At 37.3% G+C, this 25,798-nt stretch overlaps 1 protein-coding gene across 4 annotated transcripts in view; it reads right to left on the reverse strand.

Annotated features, from left to right (window-relative positions):
• The window catches only part of LOC107216926 (telomerase-binding protein EST1A-like), a 248,382-nt gene that overhangs the window by 83,687 nt on the left and 138,897 nt on the right, over positions 1-25,798 (reverse strand). For all 4 annotated transcript variants that reach the window (XM_046742016.1, XM_046742017.1, XM_046742015.1 and 1 more), the window contains 2 exons: positions 18,092-18,273; positions 12,642-12,715 (listed from right to left, as the gene is read on the reverse strand). In XM_046742016.1, coding sequence (XP_046597972.1) covers positions 12,642-12,715; positions 18,092-18,273 — 256 coding nt within the window. The remainder of the gene's footprint in view (positions 1-12,641; positions 12,716-18,091; positions 18,274-25,798) is intronic.

Consider the following 25,798-nt stretch of genomic DNA (forward strand, 5'->3'; position numbering starts at 1 on the left):
ACCGATCTTGGTATACCTATCCACCGCAGTTCTCAATTTATCGGTTAAAACGATTCCTCGGGCGACATATTAAACTCGAGATTTCCCTTACCAACCTTTTGACGAAGAGAATGTGATTTTTCCTTCTTCAGTTTTGGCAACTTTCTGATTAAGTAATTCAAATCAATGTATCCTTCGTGGGTAATTTTTCAAACAGACACTTCGTATCACAGTGAATGAGTTGGTGAATACGGTGAATAAGGTGAATACTTGGACATTTGTGGTAAAAGAAAAATCGTAACGAATGAAAATAATGATATGCTTATTCATTCATTCATTCATTCACTGGCGCAATAAACCGATGCAAGATTGCTGTCAAAATGGGACTTTAATGGTATCGTCTTCCTAGAAAGTCTTAGGATTAATCTGAATGAAACTTTAATTTTTAGCACCTTCCGACAGGAACGTAATATTTTACTGTGTCCTCTGTGATCCACAAAATTTATCTTGTGTTTTGATAAGTTCGAAAAAAAAATCGATTTGGTAGACATTAAAGAGTTGAAACATGACACTGTCCGCTAAAGATTGAATATTTTTTTTATGCTGGATGTTTCCCGATGCTGAATACAAACCTGTTGTCAAAAACTATTTATCACGTTACCGTTCCGAGAAGAATCGGTCTGAATGAAGCACAGCAAAAACATTGAATTCGGATGAAAAAAACCAATGGATGTATTATAAGGAGAATGCATGATGAGACACAAATCAACGTAAGTACTTGAGAAGACAAAAATTTTCTTCAAAACTTCGATTCATACCGAATCAACAGTAAAGTAACGTGATTTAATGATGATAGTAAATTTTATTCGGGGAAATATGGATGAGATAGTTATTTACTGACTAAGTACTCGGTCACAAACTAATTTTGACAATTTCTGACCACGAATCTTTACATCTAGCAGAAGTCGTGATAGTGTGCGTACGTGCCTCATACATAACAACGCTATGATAATAATCACTGAGTAATAATATCACGTTGGTTCATGAACAACCGTTGATAAGAAGGCACCGAAGATAATTTAATCACGCCTCAAAGTGTTGCAAGAAACGTACCGATGCTACCTGTAGAAAAAGTTTAGGCAGCTGCCAACAGGTGTTCGGGCTACTACCTATACACCGTCAACGCAACGCAACAATCAGAGGTGTTGATACCGAGAAGGTAAGAACAGCATGGGAACTTCGATTCCGTCACGCAGCATGTAACTGCCTCACAGTTGCAAGGTAAAATATATACAAATATGCAAACTGAGCAGAGAGTAGAATAAATAATTGTACACCACAGCATCGCGCTGTAATTTTTCTTTTTTGCAGAAATAATAGAATGATCAGCAACAGTGGACATCATCTAGAGAGTTAATATCCTAAGATCTGCTATTTTGAACTGTCATATAATGTACAAAGCTTGAGAAAAGAGGTGAAATAACCTTCTATAAAGTATTCGGGTAAGAGACGATGACTCATGTAATAATATACCTGTGCAATATAATCAGTATTCCAAGTGATCCAGACCTGTGATCGGCGACGGCTGCCCGAAGAATGCAAAAAGAAGTAACGCTCTGAGCTCTCTTCTTTTGCTGATCTCTAAAACGGTTTCTCCGTGCAACCCTAGACAGTGAATCAGTCGACGTGCTTCCCCGAAAAATGAGAAACTAAATAGAAATACGTCGACAAGAATGAGTCACACACCTGGTCAAAGCATAGAGGTGATCATCTTGATCGGTTGGGTTATTCCTATTCCGACTTCTAACGGCCGAACTGGATAACCTTCGCCAAATTTTGAACACGGCTCTAAAATGAAGGGATTAAAAAAAAAAATCAGAGGAATCAAGAGGGGGATGATTTCTCGTCAAATTCTAGTTGCTCAGGATGCAAACGTCGGAGTGTGGCGATCAAGCTTCTTTTCGAGAGTCAAACATTATTCTACACGCCACAATTGTTGTATTGAAACAATATGAGTGAAAATGTAGTGCACAAGGCAATGGTAGCGTAGAGCCGATGATGAATTGTAAGTTTAGTTTGCAATTGGACCCTTATTTAATAACGTCCGCAGAAGATGTATCAAAAAACAAGAAAAACGACTAAATAAGTGCTCATTTGAAGAGATTTTACGACTGAAAAAATAATGATCCACTCAGGCTGCAGTTTAGCCTCTATACGCGCACTAAACCTAGAAGGAAAAGTACAAAGTACGAAGGCCCAAAGAATAAACGATTTTTATTTTTTGTGTCAAAAAGTAAATACTTATAAATACAACAGTGAGGTAGTTAAGAAAGTGAAAAGGGACAAGAACGCAAGGACAAAGAAATGTGAGTGTTCGTAACAACTATCGTCTGTACGCGGTTGAAGTTTGAACCTTGCAGAAGGTCGAACGGTCATAAAATATTCTATCACTCGCGGCAATGACACCTGGCAATTGTTTACCATAACTTACGGCAGAGATGGGAAAAATGAAAAAGTTAGCGAAACACGTCTCGTTTAAGCAAGGCAATACCATTTTGAACGGGTCTCAGTCATAAATTAAATGAAATACTTGCCACCTCTGACATGTTTCTTCCATTTTGCGATCGTAAAACCGTTTTCCGTCGATAATATGTAGTCGTAGCTTCACGATCTGCTCACATCAACGCCACACGCAAACCGATAAAGTAACAAACCTGGTCTATCCTGGAATATCCGTCAACATAGAAAAATGTGGCAGATTTGACTTGATTTTAGTCATCTTCTGACACCATTTCTCCCACAACTTTCATCCAGTTTTCTTCTGTGTAAATGGGAATGAGGTTAACCAGAAGTAAACTGTTTGTGAGTGGCATAAATAATGTTTTTCCAACACATGCATGAAACGGGGCCTGTTTCGTGCACGTAAGGTGGATGCAAAATTGCGCATGTCGGTCGTCGACTTTATTCCCTAGGGCAACATCCATTTCATTACCTCCCTATGGCGGAAATATACTCTTCCTCAAAGTTTTTCAAAACTTTTAACTTGTGCGTAAAAAGGTTTATACATGCATTTTTCTAAAAAAGTACGGCGTGCAACATGAGAGGAGGCAATTTCTGGCTCTTCAGCTCTGGTAAGATCATGGTGCAATTGTTTTCATCTCAGGCGCCTTCGGTACTCTTAAATCTAGCTTGTACACCTTCATTTGGCCCTCGCTAGAAATAGCCCATTTACCCCCCTTTGTTGTAGAATGTACTATTTATTCCCGACGTAACAGGAATAGTCACTTCATTGACCTGAAAAGCGGGACAAAAGTAACATTTATTTCTCTTACATACTTTTTTCTCCTGAATTTGCGGCAGAAAGTCCTTATTTCCCGTGTTACGTCCGGCAGAGTGCCAGACTACCACTTTTGTCCCTCAACTGTAATCTCATACTTCTCATCTCATCCGTCTATTTTTCACCTCTCCTCCAGCTTGCAGAAACTGATGGGTAGAATGCTTCAATAGATCCATTTAAAATGAAAAATGGAAAATGCTTCCAAAAACATAATTTAAGTGGGTATAAATAAGTGGTTACTTTGAGAACATTTAAAATATTAAATGCAAAACGCCATTTGAATTTCAAATGCCTATTCTAAATGAAACCATTTCAAATATTACTCAACAGTACTTGCAGATAGCTGAAGAGTTCCTACTCAGCTATGTACAACCCCCTACTTCTCTCATACCTCCTCTGACTATCTCCTGTTTTCATTCATTGACTAACTCCTTACCTACCTTTCAAACTGCACACTTCGTTAGTACTGTTTCATCAAGATCCTCACAATAAACTTATAATTATATTCTAAATATACCTCAAGTTATTCAACCCTCATCCTAACCTCCGGTTGTCCTAAAACGTAAAGGTGAAACCGAACCAGTTTATTCCTTACCGCTCATGAATAAACGACCTTCACGGACGTAACACCCGCTTATTTCCGGGAAAAAAGTAGCATTTTTTTCTCGCTAATAGGGCGACCACTTTTCAAGTCAATGAAGTGGCTACAGTCAAGTCAGGAATAAGATCATCTATGCAACAAGGGAATAATGGTGCCGAGCGTTATTTTCTGTTATTTTGTGCACATGTGGACAATAATTCTGAGACGGCTAATTTTTTGGCCAGTCAGTTACATTGGGAATACAGAATCAGCCCGCAGCGTCATTGTCGGCCAGTCGCGAAACAAGCTTGATCTTAGTATACGTAACATAACCCAATGGTTCAAATTTTACGTCAAAATTCACTAATTTTCATCGTAAAAGAGAAAAGCTAAAGACAGTGGATATCTCGCTTTTAAACCTTGTTTGGAGGGAAAAAAGTGGAGAAACTCGGGCCGAAACGTCAACAAATTGACTTTTTTTTATTGATCCGCATATCCAAGAAAATACTTATTTCATCATTATCGAGGTCAAGAGAATCACATTCGAAAAAAGTGAGAGTAGGAAACATGTACATTTTTATTTATCAAGCATATTTCAAAACGTGGCACAATTGGTTTACTGTTACGTTTTATGTCACGAAATTGGCTTTTATTTTCTCGGTTCGTTGGTATGTTTTTCGAAAGTGCACATACGCCAAAAAAACTTCCATTATGGAAAATCGAGAATTTCAGTAGTGCGTGTGCGTCAACATCACTTTACCATACTGTTCGGAAATAGGGAACTTTATGCACGCTTCACTAGTTTCATCAATCGAACTGTCTAAGCAAGTGCTGGCAAAATATAATTATTTTGCGATAGAGGTTTCGTACACGAATACTGTTAGCTAAAATTAGGAAACCACTTAATGGCATTAGTAAATTCCGGATATGCGTCTAAAAGTTAGCCATTCTAGAATAGGAAGCTAACGTGATTAAAGTTTTGAATATATCCATTGCAAGTTACAACAATCATTAGCACCACAGCGTGAGCATCGATAAGTGCTTCTGTGGACTAGGACTCATTGAAATTTTATACCCTTCCAGATGCTGCTTCGGATTTTGATACGAAAGAGACAGTGATTGCATAAAAAATGCAATTTCGACCACGCTATTCAGCCCCTCTTGCTAATCATCGCAACGCACATAAGATTGCGATCTTCAAAATTATTTTATCACTGTCAGACAGTTTGCTATTTTCTGTGCTTGAAAATCGAATATCAAAAAACTTGTCATTACTTCTGTAACCGTCGATTAAATTCGTGTCTCAATAGAAATTACATACTAGTTGTGAGAAGATTCCTAGAAGGGAATCTGCGAGTGATTTTCAGTATGATGGTAAACAGGGGACCGTGCACATCGTCGGTTACAAGCCCGTCCAACTTAAGCACTTAACAGCTGATGTGAACTTTGATAACAGAACTTGTCACTGTCAAAAATTGAGCTTCGTAAGATGTGTTATAAAATTACACAATTTCGGGAAAGTTCCGAAAACTGTAATAGCAATGCACAGCACTGAATTTGATAAAGTTAAACATGATTATCTTACGGTAAGTTGGATTGCAAGCAACTCCATTAAAATGGTAAAATAGTCGGTGAAGTCGATTTCTTTGTGAATCCTGAATTATTTTCGCAGGTTAATAACAGCCTCACGACCTGTAACAGATCGACAACGATTCCAAGACTCACCACTCGAATTCGAAAAGTTATGGAGATGCCGCATTTAATCGCTGACCGATGTCAAAATGCATCTAGTTTTGACAAAATTGTCGAACGCTTGATTCTTGTCCAAGTACTTGTGATTTGATTGCAAGTCTGTCATAGTCAAGTTAGGTTAGCACGTATTAATTGTTTCAATGGATTTGATTGTGATCAGGCAGAGGAGACCGTATTGTTCTAAGTTGGCACAGGCTCTGATCGATGGCCAACAACGTCTCTTTCAATGCTACACCTTTATAACGGATTCGAGTCAATTCAACAGACGCAAATGAGGTACGAAATTCACTTCACCTCCCTATCCTTCATCTGAGCAGATTGGGTAAGGATATTTACCAAATCCTTCGTTGCTTCAGCAAAAAATTATTTGCAGATAACAACATATTTTATCCACCACTCACAAAGAAATATTGGCTGCGCTCAAACGATTTCTCAATGTTTTTAAATAAGAATGAAAATAATCTCATCTTTTACAGACACAACTGCATGTGATCCTTTTTTTATTTATTACGCAGATGAATTTATACGTGAATAATCTTATCTTCTGCAACATAGAAATACTCATTATCTTGTACAACACTGCACGCCGCATTCACTTCTAATCATAATGAAACATGCAACAAGACTGTATTAATTTCTGTTCAACACCTCAGGTCGACTGGCTCCCATCATCAGCTTCGAGAAAGATGATGGATGTTCTGCGCTCTGGCCTGCTTTACTGAGATGCTTTTACTGGACGCTGATCAGCGTTTCCTGTTCAAGAAAGTTTTCTTTTTTGAAAGTTTTCCGGTTTGCCCATGTAGAAGGAGTTGGTCTATTTGGTCGCACCACCACGGAATAATCTTCGATACGTCGATAACTGAGTTCTTACGCATCAGCTACTTTCACCATGGAAAATAAAAATTCATCTGCAGCACTTGTCAAACTTTTAGCCACCAATCAATCCGTATATGATTTTCAAGTACCAAAAAGAACTTTGGTTGAAATTTTCAGCCCTGTTTCAATCAACACTACCATAGTTTCTTTCATGTAAGAGTACAGTTATATTACACTCATTGTCAGCCAACCTAAGTCGACATCCCGCTCTGTTGAAAGATAGGGAGGTGGAATTAATTTCTCACCTTATTTACGTCAAATGAATTGACTCAAGTTCGGTATGAATGTCTATCCATTCATGCAAAATATTGTTTTTAGTGTAGTAGTTTGACAGCAATATCTGTGAGCTTGGGGCACCTGCTAACGTAGGTACCGAGATGTCGGTAACCATCGATTAGAACCTATCTCGACTTTGAATAACCTCATCTTCTTTGCCTAACCACAATCAAATCCATTGAACTTTCATTTTCCGTGTGAATTAATTTGTTCTATATACCAAGCAACAAGTTGTGGGGGCACTTGGGGGGGGGGGGTACCAAGAGCTTTCTTAATATTACAGAAAAAAAATATTGGATAACGACAAGTTATTCCATATACTTAATTCACCTGTATAACTAAGCAGTCCTTCATTTATTGTTGGTTCGAAATAGTATTTGCAGTAGACTAAACGACTGCCAAGCATTATTAAAAAGTAATCGTAGTGATGTATAGATCAAGTAAAATAAATATTTAGACACGACCATTTGTAAACCGTGTGTCTTGTACCGTTGGGCTTTTTGGCCAAACTTGTTTTTTAAACTTAAACGTTGATTTCAAATTTAACAAAATGAATATAACATTTATTTGTAAGCTATATAAAAAATTTCATTTCACAGTCAGTCCTCTGTTTCTTGATATTCATCCGCATGGACAAATGCAGCCAGTCGTTGTCCCATTCGTGTACGCAATATTGGTACGACACGGCTCTATTTTTGATTCCGATAAATTCAAATAAACTTTGTTTAAAACAAACAACGTGCACAATTAATTCAGTCGAGTAAACGCGGTCACATGTCGCTGGGATTATTTTACTTTCAGTGTTTAGGGCAACGTAACTTCGGATGTCATTTGATTAGTCTTGTAGCAAAAACGGTTGGAAATGGAACAAGTTTTGCACTGTACCGGTATAAGGCGCGTGCCCCGATGAAAATTTACAGAATGAAAAAATCCTCGACGGTGCAGATAAATGGTTGTATTTTCACAGAGGCAAGAACTGCAAGACGCGTACTCGGATTCCAGACGAACGGCCAGCACGGCGGTCGACCATGACCCGCGCAACGTGCATCTAGCCCCTGCCCGCTTGCCTCGACGCATACTTTATCTCGACTATTTATTAGGGCCGGAAAGCTAGTAGCAGAAGCAGCAGCGTTAGCTAGCTGTTCGCTTTAGTTTCTGCCCAACTTCCGCGACGGTATTTCTGCTGTTGCTCGAGATTCAAATCTGAAGATCTCTTGGATAGAAAAAAAAAAAAAAAAACTAAACGGTAATTTTCCGTCTACATGAGGCAACGCAACACGCTGAGATACTGTCCGAGTGCCAAAGCGGGCAGTTCCTGAAAATACTTCCGCACGCATGCGCGCGCGCGAGCACCAAGCGATCGGGGACGTTTACCCGAATTTTTGACCGCTTAGTGGCTCTGTAGTCGATGTTTTGTTTGCATACAAATGAAGATCACGCTTCATTCAACCATTTTTCATTATTCCATATGAACAAATAAATGCGATGGAAATAATAAACATATTTATGCTTACAATGAATTTTGAGGTTATGGCAGCAGCGAACAGTGAATATGTACTTATGGCAAGAAAAAATGTATCTTCATATCCGGGCATCCATTCTGCGGATTTGCATTATTGAAAGACTTAGCACTTGTATTTTGTTACGATACTTTTGTAAACGAAAATACATTCGATATTTTATTTTACAGAATCGTGACATTACGGAAATAATATCAGCGCCGCTCACGGTGGATAAACATCACAATTCTCGCGTAGATTCGGGTCTTTTCCGCACTTGCCAAATGGGTCACTCTTTTCCTCAACTTTTTGGACGTTTCATCGTCGCTTTTCACATTGCAATGGTAATGAGGGTTGTCACAGACCTCTGTTTTCGATTATCTAACGCTTGTTTAGGTATTCCAAACTAAGAATTATCGTCCCACGAGATTTGTAAAGCGTTGATTGTGCAAGATGTATGGTAAAAAACTGTCTTCGAAGTGGTATTCATAAATAATTATGTAAAATCCTTAAATTTAAAATATTTGTATCTATAAATGAAAAAAATAAATAAATAAAAACAAAAAAAAAACAATAATACTGCGTCACAAGTTTTTGATTTCTTAAGAAATTTCCGGCCTTTTATGTGAGCTCAAGAATTTGCCAACTTTTTCTAGTTTTTTAGATCTGTAATAAACTTGAATTGTAGTAACTACGACTATCCCTTCCTGTAAAATTCTTGTTTTTAAACACAGGCATTTTGAATAAGCTGCACCTTCTTTTTCCAGTGAGTTCAGCTTGAAAACCGTTGCTCATGACACAAGAAAAGGTCGAACATTAAGTACTGAATGTTCTCTGTAAAATCGATACGAAAATTACTGGTGTTCCATTAGAAAAAAAGTTCAGATCTAGTACTGGACACAAGAAAAGGCTAGACGAGACTTTTGCAGAGTTTCGTGTTGGCCTCAAAAAATCTCAAATTTTACATATTATCTCGGGCTGTGAAGTTTTGTCTTGGTCTCGGAAAAATTAAGACAAGACCAAGATGATACTAATTGTAAGTCCGGTCTTTTTGTTGTGTCTATCACTAGTCAGATTAAATATTTTGCTGCGTTTAAGTAGAGTAACGCCATCCAGAGGCCAAAAACGCTAGTATTTAATGACGCCATCTGTAAGACCAGCCGAAAAACTGAAGTGAAAAGAACACAACCATCTATGAGAATTTGAAAATATAATTGCAAAAAATAGAAATGTTGAAAACCATTGACGTTTAACAAAGTCATTTGTTCATTTTTTGCTTCTTTAGTACCGCAATTGTTTTACATTCCTAAAATTTACCATCGCATCCATAAGTGTTGTCAATTTTTCGGGGAACCATTAAAGACGTATAAAAATGCATAAACTGGTGATGCTAGCAGTTCTAAAGATGGAAAAAACATAATTCAGAAATTTTCCGAATCATTTGATTCAGTTTCTTCGAAAGTGTTATAACTGCTACCACACAAGATATGTTTTACGTATTTGTGCTAAAAAAGTACTTTTATATTGTTACGCTATACCTACTTCTATGAATTTATCTTGATTCCATTTATCTATACATCTATACATTAGCATAAAGCATTTCAGACCCCACACGAGTTTTTCTACATGTTTCGTACACCCTAAAAATGAAAATCATTGAATAATCTCAAAGGTGGTCGAGTTATACGATAACATTCTTTATACCTACATGTCCTACATCTATCATTTTAGCCCAAACAGCTTAATCAATCGTTATTGAAATTTCCGTTACAACGCGTTCAAAAGTTTATAAAAATTTTTCTGCATTAAAAAGTTTCACGAATCATCGGGTTATCCATATGGATGAAAAAAGGTGAACTCCAAGAGGAGTGATCTTGTTGATAACAATCAGGGATGGTGTTTTAGATAGCGAAATTATGAGGAAAAAGAAACCTGTAAAGGATTAGAGAAAAGAAGCCGGCTTCACAAAGAAAGTCCAAAAATACATTCCGATACTCATTATAAACCTCGGGCCGTGAAAGGCCGTGACGTTTCGTACAGTGAGCTATAGCTCGAAGTGTTCGACCTTGCGAGCAATTTGCCCGACGGTGTGTATAATTAGGGAATGTAGTTTTTTTTCTCTCGTTTCATTCTCTTTCCTTGTCCGTATACCGCGCCATAAGCCCATTTGTGCTAATTATACCTACAGCTCGCGGTGTTTTTTTCATGGGTAGGTTACCTAGGCCTGGGCAAATACCCGGGAGGTAACTTATTTATCATATATTCATACCATTGTATACCGGGGTTCTCGCTTGACAATCGCAAAGTCCACCGAATTATATGCGAATAAAGATATTCGGTAGGTAGCGGACGCTTGATGCTTGGGTTACACGTCAACCAGAAGGACGACGTTAATCCAATGATCTTGAGAGCTTGCTATACGTGCAGTTGCATCACGCTTAAACGGATGCTGCACATATCACCTTCCTGGCGTTTGCTCCACATCGCAATTATAACAAGCATCAGAGAATTTCAATGATCATACATTGATTACAAAGGATGAAGACGAAACAACGACGATTTGAAATTACGTTCAGTGTCACTCTAACAGGGGTATAAAATATTCATCCTAAAAAACAAAAAAACATGTTTGCATTTTCGAAACGTTTTTTAAATGCTACGATATTTTGTTTTAAAGATCGTATACATTGAAGTTTTTTGTTTCAAAGCAATATTTTTTAAGCTTCTACCTTATAAAATTGTACATATGAAGAAAAATCTTCGCATAAGAGTATCTCTTGAATAGAATTCTAACAAAAAGGTTACTTCGAAAACTTGTAATGTTCTTTTATACAAAAACATGAGAGGACTTCATTTTTATAAAATTTTTTACTACTCAGCCGCATTTATTTAGACGGACTTGACCGTGGAAGAATCTTACAGAGTTGAAACCTCTACAAAAGCGTCCAATGCGTAAAATCCATAGCTTGGACGGTTGAAAAGTTAAAACTCAGGATTGAACGCCTTTAGCGTGTGGACTGTTAATTAGACTACAAAATTTCCAAAATAATTTTATGGAAAAGTTGATTTTCTTCAAAAAGCTTCTAGGATCAAGTCCGTATCGTTACGTCACTATATATAAATAATGGAAAGAAGTTTATAAAACATAAATAGTTCGGGATACAAAAGGCCAGTCAAACAAGGAAACTTAAAAACGTGTATGTTGAAGTACACTAGGATGAACACACATTCTGTTTAAACATCAGTGTAACTCAAATTTGTTGAATAAATGCCTTCTTAACTCTTTGAGGCATACATTTTTCTAGTGGACGAATTCTCGTGAAAATTAATATTCAGGACTTTATGAGGTGGTAGCTGAATTCAAATCTGCCATCAGACAATTAAAATTCAAAATGGCGGATCCCAATATGGCGGACGAAACTTCGACAAAAGCCTTAGAAGTAGCTAATAATAGATACACTAGTCGAATCTTACTACTTACCACAGAGAAGCGAAAATTTTCACCGCAAATTCACAACATCAATTCTTGCAAACTTGCTAAATTTATCCTTAGATGAATTTGCACTCACCAGGAGAGTATCAGACTTTCAGATCATGGATTCTGCGGAAATTCTTCATTCATGGATTCCAACAAGGAAGGTATCCCAGATCGATCTCTCCGGTTTTATTTCTTTTGTAATATGTTAAAACTAGAGAAGAGTAGTTTCGCCCCCAATGATAGTGTTTAATGATAGTTAGAAAAAAAAGTGTGGCTTAGTTTTAAGTATGTTATAACATATTACAAACGAAATCTAATTGGAGATCGACCTGGAATACCTTTCTTGTAAGAATTTCTCTGGGGGCCCAAAATATTATGGTACTACTGATGATATATCTACTGGGCTTTTCATCGCGCAGTTTACAACAGATCAGGTCGTCTAAAATTCGGAGTCTACACTTCATTAGATCTGTGAAATACCTAATAATGTATTCACTCATTTCTAATCTAAACAACAAAAATTGATTTTCAAGGTAGAGATACACAACAGATTTCATTTATCATCGCATTTTACTCGTCAAATTGCTGATATTATCAATTTTACCCAGAATGAAGAGAGGCCTATGAGATGGAATCACATATCACAGACCGCATATTTTAGGCTAAGGAAATGATCCAAGGAGTTCGAGCAGAATCCATGTTTCAAAGGTGTGATACTTGCTTTGTCAGTCGTATGGTTTCATACAGTTTCGTGGTTGGTCAAGAGAATTTCAAGGGTTGAAATTTTCGGATTTTGAAATTTCACGCGAAATTCTTTGCGAACAAAGTGAAATACAGAGACGAAAGGAAGAGGGAAGAACTCACCCGACGCGATAATCCGTGCAAGATGGCGGTGGATTCCATACGGTACTGTGACACAGCATCCAATCACACCATATCTATAACCATAGAAAAACACAGATATGAAAATGAAACATAAATACACATATCCGAAGAGGGTCGTTGACAGAATATAATTATATTGTAAGATACGCGGCTTTTACAAGCCATCTTCCTCAGGTGGAATATATCGGTTATACATATAAAGAGCGATAGAATTCTGGCGAGGCTTGCATAACCCGTGGAAGAAAAACGAGAAAAAACATACACACACGTATGCGAAACAAAATAGGACAAAAAAAAAGCATTGCTGTTGAGTTAAAAAATGATAATACGAAATCCTTGTCGCGCAAAACAGTCTTGTAGGAAGTCTCCAGTCTTATCAAAGATATTTATAGCTCCACTCCATACGCGTATGCAATATCTTACAAAGTATCTCACTCATTAATCTCAATACCGATATGGGCAATATGGGCAACGTCAAACTGGACAGATTTTGAGAATTTTTGACCTCCTATTTTTTTTATTGATTGAAACTTTTTGCACGCAAAGTATAAATAAAAAGAAAACATACATGTTTCGTCATTTGTTCGAAAAAAAATTTTCCGAAAATTACAGAATATTAATCTCACTTGCGATAATGAGTCTACCTTTATAATTAATATCTCCGGTTCCATCCACCGTGGAGCAATAAACGAACGCGTACTTAAAAGCAAAAGGAAGCGATTTTGAAGGAAAAATGGCAGTTTTTATGAGAATTGGAAATTTGAATTGTTGTCAGCAACTGAAATGTTCAAATACTTTTTCATCAAATTCGGCATTTTTCCAAATAGAAAAAAAAAAACATTATTTATGTCTCCCTTGAAACTGTGAAATATTAAACTTTTTTTAGCATGTAATCTGGATGGAACAAATATTTTTTTTTTATATCAACTACCTGTAAGAGAGTGATACACTATACGAAGTGCGATTAATCGAAGTTCTTCATAATAATTCTGATCAACACGTATATGACTTGCAACTCATTTATCATGTTCAAACAATATTGGCTCTAACCGACTTATATAGAGTCTGAGTCATGACTCATATATACAAAATCTATATATGTCGGTCAGAGACAAGTATTGTTTGAACATGGTAAATGAGTTGCGTGTCATATACCAGTTTGCAGATTTTTATGAAACAACTTCGATTAATCGATAAATCGAAAAAACAATTAATCGAAACCATCGATTAATCGGAAACACGATTAATCAAAACTGCCGATTAATCAAAGCTGCGTGTTAATCAATTAATCGCACAGCACTAGTTTCGGGTTAGAATTCCAATTTTGCTAACCTAAAATGACAAAGTAGTGGCTTATTACGCTGTTGACAAGATCTTGAAAACTGTCGATCAGAATGAAAATCAGTACACAGGACACAGGACTTCTGAATTTATAATTTCAAATTAGAAGTCAGTTTCACAATCCAAAATGATGGATTCAAAATAGTGTTCAGAGTGTGCTGTTTTCCTACGATTTTAGTTTCGGTTTTTTTACGTAGGTACTTCGGAATTTGAAACTGTGTGTTTTTGATTGAAATTAATATATACCTTGCGAGAAAAAATATTTTAACGGTTTGTGGAATATTTCACGCCAAACGGGACCGGTTTCGGTCGATGGTCAGCGAATTTGACGTCCTGCTCGTTACTCGTTACTCACTATCTTGTGAAGAGACTTCCACAGTTTAAAGCCGCAAATAATTCTTGACTTCCCGCATATAGAGATTGAAGGAATTTCCCTTAGGTTCTACTCAATTCGCTTGAAAATTCTACTGATCCAAATTCAAATTGTGATAAAAATGTAGTATAATTTTCAATTGGACGTTTTATTTTGTTTGCCAGCGTGACGTCCTCCGGACTTCATATTCCTTTCTCAGTTTTACAGTCACTTTACACCCTGTATCCTCTCCTTATCTTCACAGCTTCGTCCCTGAACTACAAATAGCGAGCGTCTACCTTCTCTAAGCTCATCACTTCAATCCTAGCTTTCGCTCGAGTCACTCATAAACATACCTGTCATAATTCAATTATTTGAGCATTAACAATAAACCAACTATACCATTTCGATCGTACATCACTCGTAAACCGATCCCTTCCTTCTTCTGTCATTTCCTGCATTGAGAGTTGTAAGCACGTTAGTGCATAATCGACGCGTACGAACCGTGAAATAGCCAAATAACACCTTGGCTGGGCGTAGAGTAGGTTTCGGTAGTATTTGATGTAAGGTGGATTAGAAATTAGTCGTTTGGACTGAATGCGTAGTTGACAGAGGATGGATCAGAAGTGAATCAGTTGAATGATGGACTGGAAGTGTGAATCCGAAAAGGGGCACGAATTCACAATAGTGGGGAACAAAAGTAGATGAGTAAGAGCAATAACGATTGGCGTGACTTTTCAAGGCTTCAAAAATTCCAAAATCAACCGAGGAATAAAAAACAAATTTATTGCTGTTTGTAATAATAAAGAAAATAATAATAATAATAATTACGACCAGCCTACTATACCCTTTCGAATGTGTCTCCCGTAAGTGGATAAATTGTGCGGGATGAAGGAGGGATGAATTCGTAACCATTATGTTTCTGCAGCCGTACTAAAATTTTCATTAAAAACTCTCTCATTCGCAGAGAGAACAAAGAAAGATATGGCGTTTAGATGTTTTGGTTGATCCAGAAATAAAGGTTTTCTCGACATTTTGGACGAGTGAATAAAAACGTGTCTGCTTTATACGCATACTTTGCAAAAGAAACGTTTTGATCGATTTGTAAAATACGTGGTCACTTTTTGTCCAGTTTGACGTAGAATGGCCCATATGGAATTTACGATACTGCGCACGCACTTCTGGATACACTTTTCGACAGAAAGCCGACAACACGGGGCTGGGTTTTATTACGGCATTTGTCAAAAACTGCGGGTATTCATCAATCACCGAGTCTTTGGATTTATTTTCCATGAAAATAGCATGGAAATGTAACTAATTGTAGAAAAAGAATTTTTTTAATATTCCCTGAACAGTCCGCAATATGATGGAGCACTTAGAAGTTATGCAGAATGAAATTGTTCCTGAGAAAGACTCAGCCGAAAAATACCTGGCGATATCACGTCATTCTAATACGTTGATGGCTTAACGATTAGGTTAGAAGACGGCGAGAGAATAAACAATGAGTTTTATTTGAATGTTCCAAAAAGATTTTATTGAAATATGACACATAAATCTGAATTTGTATTGTAAATTCGCGCAATACGTGATTCAATCCTTTTTTTGGTACTCGTTGTTAACGAATCTGATTGTGAGCAACCAGTTACTGTGCTGATGAGCGTTTAATTCCAGATAAATGTCATGGTCGAGAGAAAATAACGTTAAAAAATTTCCGAATCACCAACATTGGAGAAAAAACATTTTCAAATGTACAAAATCAATAGGCGACCGCTGTTACTATCAACAAAGTTCTGAAAACTGTGAATTCATCCCGCGAAGTTCACTGGTATGCGTGTCCACGTGGATTCCATCAGAATAGAAAACATCACGTACGACTGATTCTTAAAATGAAAGCACAGTCATTCGATCAGGAATGCACCTAATCATGTAACCATCAGTACAGTAGTAATTACTGAAGAAAAGTACGCATGAAACTGGAAATCAAGAACTACAGAGGGTGAAAGAACTAATGCCTAAGAGCGCACAATGTGAGCTCCATGCGAGTCTGTACAATGAGTACAAAACGTAGTTTAGACAAGGTAACAGAAATGTAGGAATATAACGTCCCTCGATGCTGAACGTAGCTCTCTCGATGCATGCATTAATCCTGTCGGTTGCATAATGAGATGGTACACCTTGCCTGCTGGACACGAGGCTGAAAGCCCGACTTACCACTGACCACTAACCAGTGACCACTGACTAGCGACCACCGGCGGCTAGCGTGGGTGCGACAGCATATCGTTTCATAAATCCCGTCGGCGTGAACACGCCCCGTCGAGCGAACGAATCGCACTCGAAAAAAACAGTATTTCAGTCGAACTCGAAGTAACTCATGAAGGCAAACGATACCATGTACATGTAAGATATGAGGATGAAAATGCAAAATCGGAAAAAAAATATGTCGCTTCGTCGTCTGACGAGTTATTAAAGATTGTAATCGCCAGTTTGTCGCATTCTGTAAATAAACATTATCTGGGAAATCAGTCACGAAAAATTGGCAAGAATCAGGCAATTTATCGAATGAATATACGAGTAAGTAATTTGACTGATTATTGTCTCTAGAGAGAGCAACGTAGCATTGGTCAAGGCGAGCAAGGTTTTACACGAGTCAAATATCGCCCATTTACATGATGAAAGCACGCTATTGATTGCGACACTTGTGATCAAACGTTTGATTTGAGAAACTCCAAAGGAGTCACTCAGATCACGTAAAATTGAACCTATACACAATGACACAGTGCGTAAAATTGAGTTGTTATTTGGAAGTGCGTACGCGTCTAAAACGTATTGTGCGAAGTAACCCTTTTGTGTAGTAAGTGTACGAAGTAATTACTTCGCGCATTGAATGTAGGAAATGATGAGTCGAAAATGTCACACTTTACGCACGTGCTCCACAGGCTTCAAAAATCGAACCACGCAAGCTGGGGTTGCAAAAATTATATTTAGGGCTTTTTTGGCACATGCGCACTAGTACAAGACTCAATTTTACTCACAGCGTCATTGAACGTACGTTACCTAACCCTAATTCGCGTGCCATGAGTGACACCTTCGGTGCTTTTCAAATCAAACTTCGCTTCACAAGTACGGGAAAGACAGCGTTCGTCATACGTACTGATGGGCTATATTTGACTCTTGCGATCGTAGCACTCGCCTTGCCTCATGATTCACGCTTGACAGAAATCGTCTACTTTCTGCACTGGTAACATATCATACTAGTTGAATACTAGTTATGTTCATATTGAGTCAAGCGTTTGGAGTTGGCTATTCTCGGACGGAAGATTGGTATTGAAATAAGAATATCTAAAAACCCGTATTTTTGCGTCCACCGAGGGGGTAATAGCTAAGCAAAAATGGCTTACACTGATTCCAATTACATAGATCAGAAGTTGGTCACAAAGATTACAGCGCAGAATTACAAATGATCACAAACGATTACAGAGATTTTAATGGTTACAAAAAAATTCAAAAATTGCAATGATTACAAACGGTTATAGAGATTGCAAAGATTGTTCGCAGCGATCTGTATTATGATCAATTTTTTAAATATCCAGATTCAGAGAATCTAGAGGAAAATAATGGATATACACGATCAAATATTGACGGTGACAATTTTCTAAAATATATATTGAACATCAGATTCAAGAAATAGACGTAAGCCATGTAAAACGAGGGCTCGAATATTTAACAGATACTTTACCTTGATGGCAGGGAGTAGAACTTGCATGTCTTCATCAACTATCAGTCTGGGGTGTTCATCACGTTGAAGCTGCACCCTCAATAATGAAACAGCCCTCTCGAGGATCAAGCTGAACATTTGTAAGGATACGACTAGTGCGCGTTCTTGAACCTCGGATCTGTAGCCAGGTTCCAGTTGTGTTTCTGAAAAAGTAGAGACAAAATGAGGATAAAAATTATTTTGGATTATTCGAATGATCCACGCATCATTTTCCATGTTTTTTACGTTGAAAATATGTATGAATTTGAAATATTTAACGGATACTGTATAAGCTAAAAAAATTTCTAGTTAAGAAAAATTTTCAAGATTTACGATTTTTCGAGTAAGCTCGACCTACGACGTGGCGTGTGAACTCGAAAGACTGTAAGAGTTCACAGGACTTACAGTTTCAAGTATATAATACAAGATGTTTGCTTAAGATAGATTGAATTTAAAGAGTGAAAAAAGGGAAAACAAACTTGGACCGAGTTAGATGGATTAACGAAAATCTCCAAAAAGCACCTCAGGTGCAAAAACCTTACACCAAGTACATTAAAGTGAAAAATATCTACAAAAATGTACTTTAAAACTTGTAACCCACCAAAGTAACAATACACAAAGGTTCATTTCGAATCACTTCAGTATTCAGTTCTGTTCTTCACGGCGAAATTTGTCATAGTTAAACTGTAGGTACTGATTTTTCTTTTATTGACTATGGTATGGTATGATGTGGGAGGACTTGCTGAAAATAATTGGATGCCCATACAAACATACAAGACATGATAACCATGCTGGAAAGTTGATGCTTTGTTCACCATACTGAAGTTACTTTGTTACTCGAATTGCGTTAGTGGAATACAGCGATTCATGCCCGTCCTTTCTCCTGTATCACAAGTTTAAAGGAGTCCATTTCATTTTCTGAAGTGTTGCTAGAAAAATTCGGTTTTATACGTGTATATGTCCTTCGTAGATATGTGCAATATGCTTGCATGCATCGATTGTACCCACAAGCTTCTAGAGGAAATCTTTTACAGTAGCACCAAAACGCTTTATCGAGCTAATCAAAGCATGATGCATTCATGGAACAATAATGATACGGTTTAATTTATCCCGTGATATTTGCCTAAAAAAACCCATCAAGTACTAATGACTCCAAATTTCTCGTTTCGTCGGTAATTCTTTATTTTTCGTGTTGATAGTTGAATAACATACTTGACAATAAGGATTAATTTCAATATTTTTTGTACGTAAAATTATACGTACGATTATATTTTTGGGAATGGATCGTTGTGGATTGTTACTGTTTCCCCCCTTCATAAATCGGATAAGGTCAAAAAAAATTCTGCGTATACTTCATAAGACTGCTCGCTATTTGCCTAGGCTATGTTTGATACATTGAGCATGCAGTGCTACATCGCTTTGTTCACCTGAAGTTTTAATTGACCGAGGTCATTTGCAAAGTTTTGAACCATCCAAGTTTCATAAATTCTTCATATATTTATAGTGGAATCTCTATACCAACAGCGGATTGAGTTTTCGATTAAAATTGACCGATTGGAATTTTAGATACATATCATTGCTAAATCAGACTCTATGAAAAGAAAAACCTTAATGACGGACCACACGTGGTACAAGGCGTAATAGTAAAAAGCTACACAGCATCAGATGTAGAAGTAATCTGCCTCCGTTTCAACTTTTACTTCGAAGTGATCAACATTTAATTACATAGAAATCAACCGGCATAAAGATTTGCTCTCGCATTAGCATCATAATCACGCGGAAAGGCTCGACTTTAGATTGTAAAAATTTTGAAATTTAGAACCTTACCAAAGCCGTATCGTAAACTTTTGATGCATCATGAAATTGAATTACGAATTCTGTGGACACATTCTACGATAATGATGTTAAATTCTACGACTCGCCATTCCAAGTTTGGAAATACCTTAGCTGTTAGTGAGCAAGATGTGTTGATTTCACTTCAGTGCAAGCTTTAAGTATCCAAAATCTAAATAGAAAGTATTAATGTTAATTACTGATTTGGGATTTGTTGTAAAAACCGTACCGACATGAGATCCTTCTAACGTTAATGAGTTATGGCATCAGTTTATTATTTCTATGTACTCCGTTACGCTGTTATCCACTCTTTTGATGTGAAAATAAATAACATCAAATAGAATATTATATATTTCAAACCTTTTTTTACTCAGAGTTCCAACTCGAAGAATACGTCAAACCACAAAAGTTGTTGAAATAATTATTCGCGAACCTTACAGCTTGCATCGTGTAACGCAAAAATTTCTAACCTACCTACAGATGTGATGATAACTGAACGAACAGAAATTGCTTAAATGAAAGCTTTTCGAACCCACATTTGGAATGAAATCTTCGAATTTCGCAGCCAATAGTGAAAAAGGAAAAAATACGGGATGATATTCTCGCGTACCGTACATTGCCTTCGCGGTAAAAAGATTGGCACAAGTCTTTGATTTGATTGAATTGTTTCTCATACTACCGGTACGAAACTAGTCTCTTGATTATAGATTTCGACACGTTTAAAAATTTAAATTCATGTCGAGAGCGATTTCGTGCGGCTCTTCAAGCCTCAGTGAATAATAAATAAAAAGAACCGTGATAAAAAATGAAAATCTAAAAAAAATAAAAGACTCAAAATTATGCACAGAAGTCCCGTGCATTCTGGGTTCGCAAACGTGTGTTAATATTTTATACAGATCGAAAAGTGCTCGAGGTAAGGCATAAAGGTAATACAAGAATCAAATGAAGGAAAAGGTTTAAAAAGAACTGGGTCGAAGATGAAACGTTAAATATGTGAAATTGTAAAGAAGAGAAAAAGAAAACGGGGAAAAGTATACCGAGTCTGAAACTATGTTTGGAAAAATTCGAATCGTATTAAATTTCACGGTATTTCAAAGACGAAAAAAGAAACCCATCAAGTTCCGCATCGAACAAAACTTAGTTCGAATGGAAACCGCAATCGATTGAGAAACTCGCTGACTTTGGTCATGTATAGCTACACGATAACTCATCCTCACAGTCGGTACAAGGGTCTGTAATCAAACCAGCAAACAAAACTCATAGACCAGGATATGTAACTCGATCCAACCAATCAAACCGGGGGGCAACGATCCGTGGCCAATTTTCAGAAGATTGTGATTGACGCCAGCGCCGCAGCAACGCAAATCATATGCGATCCCAGGCAACGTCAGTAGCACCGCTCGAGTCACGTGTCGTAAATCACGTTACGTTGTACTGAGTTGTGCTGCGTTGCATCAACCGTGATGTCATTACGTGCAACTTACAAGATTATACATATAATATGTTGTACAAAAAATGATGTAGACAAATATCTACATATTTGTTAGGGTTAGGATTCGTATTTGGGGGTGTGAAAATTTTTGATTGGGACACCACCCAGGTCTGTTCCAAGTCATTAAAAAAAAAACTGTGCAAAGTTTCAAGCCTCGGTGTTAACTGGAACATGAGCTTCTAAACACTGAAGGTTTTAAATGTAAAATACGTGAAGTTGTTATAACCAATTATTTCGTTTTGTATGACTTTGGTATAATTTAAAAGACCGATTTGAAACTTGACAGGTTATTGCTCATAATGATAAGAACAAACCCGGGAAATTTAGAAATTTCATCATCATGTCATAATATAATTCTTTTTTTTTTTTAAGACATAATTATCACAAATTTTTGAAATTTTCAGGGTTTGTTCTCATCATTACAAGCAATAACCTGCCAAGTTTCAAATCCGTCTCTTAATTTATACCAAAGTCACACAAAACGCAATAACTAGTTGTAAAAACTACATGTATTTTACATTTAAAACATGCGGAGCTTAGAGGTACGTGTTCCAGTTGATGTAGAGGCTTAAAACTTGTAGCAAATTTTTAAAAAATGACTTGGGACAGCTCTGGGGTCGTCGTATATATCCGTTTGCTTCCTACGTACCGACAGCGAGTTTTAAAAGTTAACAAAAAATTTTTATTTGTTCTTTCTTTTTCATTAACGTTTTGTGACAATCATATGAAAAAACCGAGATTCCTTATCTCCTCCCGTGATATAAATATTAGGTATGCTGGAGTAACAAGTGTAAAAGAAACCAATCTCGAAGAAGGATATACCAATTAATTATCATTGAACATCATTTAACATAATCACGCAACCGCAGCAGTCGTTGGTTTTTGCAGGTTTCAGTTACACGCTTGATAAACCGGGAGTCAAAGGGACTTCTGCAGCGCAGCGCAACGACGCAAAGCATGGGGCATAATACAGCGACAAAAATGATCGTAACTTAATCACGAGTGCCGCGTGTGAGAATCGCTAAGACTTTAGTCAAGCATAAGACGTATGGCAGTAAAAACATGAAAATGTTATACCGGGAAAATCTCTTAAAACTTGAAAATCAACTGCGTATGCGCCAAATATTTCAATTGTATTGGTCGGTGAAATCTTCACTTAGCGATATTTTCATCTGCGATGCAGGGAGCCAACGTGCACAAAATGTGTACGTTTGAATTTTCGAAGAGCATAAGCATTAAATTCCGACCATTCTTTGAAGAATACACTTTCCGAACCAATAACAAATGCTTCCGAAGCCTTAACGAGTCACTACCTCAATTATTTAAGATTCTAACCTCGAAAATTCGTATCAACTACAGCGCCGCCAGAAACAGTTTGACAGCTGAAACTCGAGTTGGCCAGGCTGTGCGAACAGCCGATAAGACTCGCGCATGCACAGTTGATTTTCAGGTTTCAAGAGATATACACTGTGACAAAGTGCGACTCTGACACCTAAATTTCTCGTAAACGCCCGACGTACTCCACTGCATACAACATGCAGTATAGCTTCAGGAGTTGAACAATTTGTATTATCGGGCTGATGTCGCTGCCCGCTGATCGTCGCGCGAGGAATCAAAAAGTTAGGTTAGTTCGACTATACGTGCAGTGGTTCCCACACCCCGTGTATAGCTCTCACAGCTATACTGGGACAATTATCACACTAGTTCAATATCGTATCTCAAATAACTGAAGAGCACGTTTCGGGCTCATTTCACGTATTATTATAATTAGAGATGTGTAAGCGACTAACCGGTATTGGTGTTGTAGCAATACGTAATCCTGGTACGGCAATGCTCATAGTTCGAGTAAAGTGATATGCGTACGACTGCCATTTACTTTGTTGCATGAGCCGCTCTTTTTTCTTCAGGAACGGAAGCAATCCTCTTGGTATTTCACTATATCGTATATCTGTCGCTGTTACCACCATAAGCACTCGGACGATACCTTCTGGGGTTTCTTGGGCTGAGTTCAAGTGAACTGAACCCATGCGAACTTAGCTTACGACAGCCTGATCTAGCGAAGCTTAGAAAAGGTGAGGCGAGGTTGGGTAGGGCTAAAACGACGCCGGGAGGAGAACGATCACTGCCCGTTCCTGGCTCTTTATGAGGGCGACATTGCGCGGCGTCTTTCATCCACCTGAGTATCAGAAGATACGCGACGATACCGGAAGATGCTAGGAGATACCATGGCGCAATCGCGTAAGAACCTTACGTAAATACTGCACATACCACCCCGCCATTCCAATAATGCGTTTCTTCTTCTCTTTCCATGCTACCATCTTTTCTTAGCGACAATACCCCGTCAGTCGTCGATTCATCCATGCGGCTTTATTAGCAGAAAACAAGCTACCGGCTAATTATTATCGCCTCTGCGTTACATTTCAGTCCGCAAGCAACGTAAGCATCGGTAGACCAATTGACGAGATTATTGCAGTCACCATGTGTTCAACACGTGGGTAATCTAGAATTTTCCAAGACTACTATTGCGAGTTCACATTTACAGCTTCGTACGTAAGTGTGGTCCGTTACGTGCACGGAATAACTGACTGTCAAAAAACATTAAGTAAAAATATGAAATGAACTTAAAATTTGGAATACTCAATCTTAAAAATTACAAGTCATACTTTATCCGTGCCTGGATTGAACTTTGACTGTCTTCCAAATTTTTTATCGAAATTTGGTAGTATGAATTAATATTAACTCGAAATAGAATTTAACGGGCTTTAAAGCTTGTGACAATGGATATGCATACATAGCGGACTCTAGGCGTGAAGATGTTTCAAATAATCGGAAAGAGATTAACGGACATGCGCTAAGAGAAGGCAGAGTTTTGCGGACTTTGGGTGAGTGAATTTTGAGGATTTTTTGCGTGACGATAGTCTTTTAGACAGAAAATGAGGTTCTTCAACCTTGCGCGAGATGCTATAATGAGTCTATCACAGCTGTGGGCGTATGAAATTGTTTTAAACGGCAGTCTGATTGAAAATGACGTGTACGTTACGTTGACAAACCCTCAGAGGCATTAAAACAAGTTAAAGCCTCGGTAAAAAATGTGATGAGTTACAGAGAGAGAAAAAGAAAGTAGCATAAACTTGTAGAAAAATTCCCTTATTTGTTGATGTTGAAAACAGTCTAGAACAATACGTGATGTGTGCTGCGTATGCAAAACTGCGGCGATAGAAAAATATGTTAGATGCTCGCTATCAGTGTGAAAACAATTGATTGAATACGATCAAACAAACTAGCGGAAAGCAAAATTTTGAACAAAAGGTAGAATATTGTTCAATATAAGTTGCAAGATACCGCGTAACACGAAACTATAGGAGGTTTGAAAACGACGTGGATAATGACATACGAAAAAATGATCGATTATTAAACGTTCACAAAAAAATTATACTTGCTTATAAAGAAATTGTATATTTTAGAGTACAAGGGACGAAGAGCTGAAAAAATGGCGAAATGGATTCATAAAAGCCGTTCAAGATGAAAAGCATATTTTTCAAGGAACAGAATGAATTATTCGAAATATTAAACTAAATGTATGTTGTAATAAAAATTGCAGAGTTCGGAAGCAAGTGCGTGCAACAGACGCGGGTGCCATAATTTTAGTGAGATCAAAATAGAACAATAGCGGATACGCGTATCAAACCAGTCACGAGTTAATAAAGGTATAAATAATTCAGAAATCAGGGATATTCAGTGTCAAATGGGTCAATTTTTAAATTTTCGTTAAATGCGATTAATTACGTATAGACCTATTCATTATATTATGTTGAATAGATCGATTATCAAATTAGGGACCAGATAATGTGTAATTGCAGAACAATATCAGATACTCGTACTGTCAAATTGATAGTAAAATATGTTTTGAAAAACCAAGTGTAAGGAATTGAATAACATAAAGTTTTAAGCTGATGAAATTCATTTTAGTTAATTCTCCACGACAGAAGCCTCCTATTGTATGACAAGCGAAAATATTGGTAGTTTATTTGGTGAAAACGATACTTAAATTTCAGAAAAATTCTCTAATAGTAAAATTTTTTCGAGAGTATTTTTTTCTCAAAATATGGAATACTTTAGCGTGCGCTTAGGACAAATACTTTTTTGGTGATAAGTGGCGGCTACACTGACATTGGTAATCGTATCAACTCCACAACTTGAAACCTCACGACAGCCGATTAATTTGATGGCCGGTGCCAAATAAACAAAAACAAAATTTCCGACTGTACTTTCCCTATTTGTCGAAGTCTGATAATACTCGTAGTTGAATTCGCGATACAGTGCAGCTTGCAAACGGCGACAATTCCTATTCGAAATTACTGAAA

This window comes from Neodiprion lecontei, chromosome 5 (assembly GCF_021901455.1).
Source record: "Neodiprion lecontei isolate iyNeoLeco1 chromosome 5, iyNeoLeco1.1, whole genome shotgun sequence".
Taxonomy (NCBI): domain Eukaryota; kingdom Metazoa; phylum Arthropoda; class Insecta; order Hymenoptera; family Diprionidae; genus Neodiprion; species Neodiprion lecontei.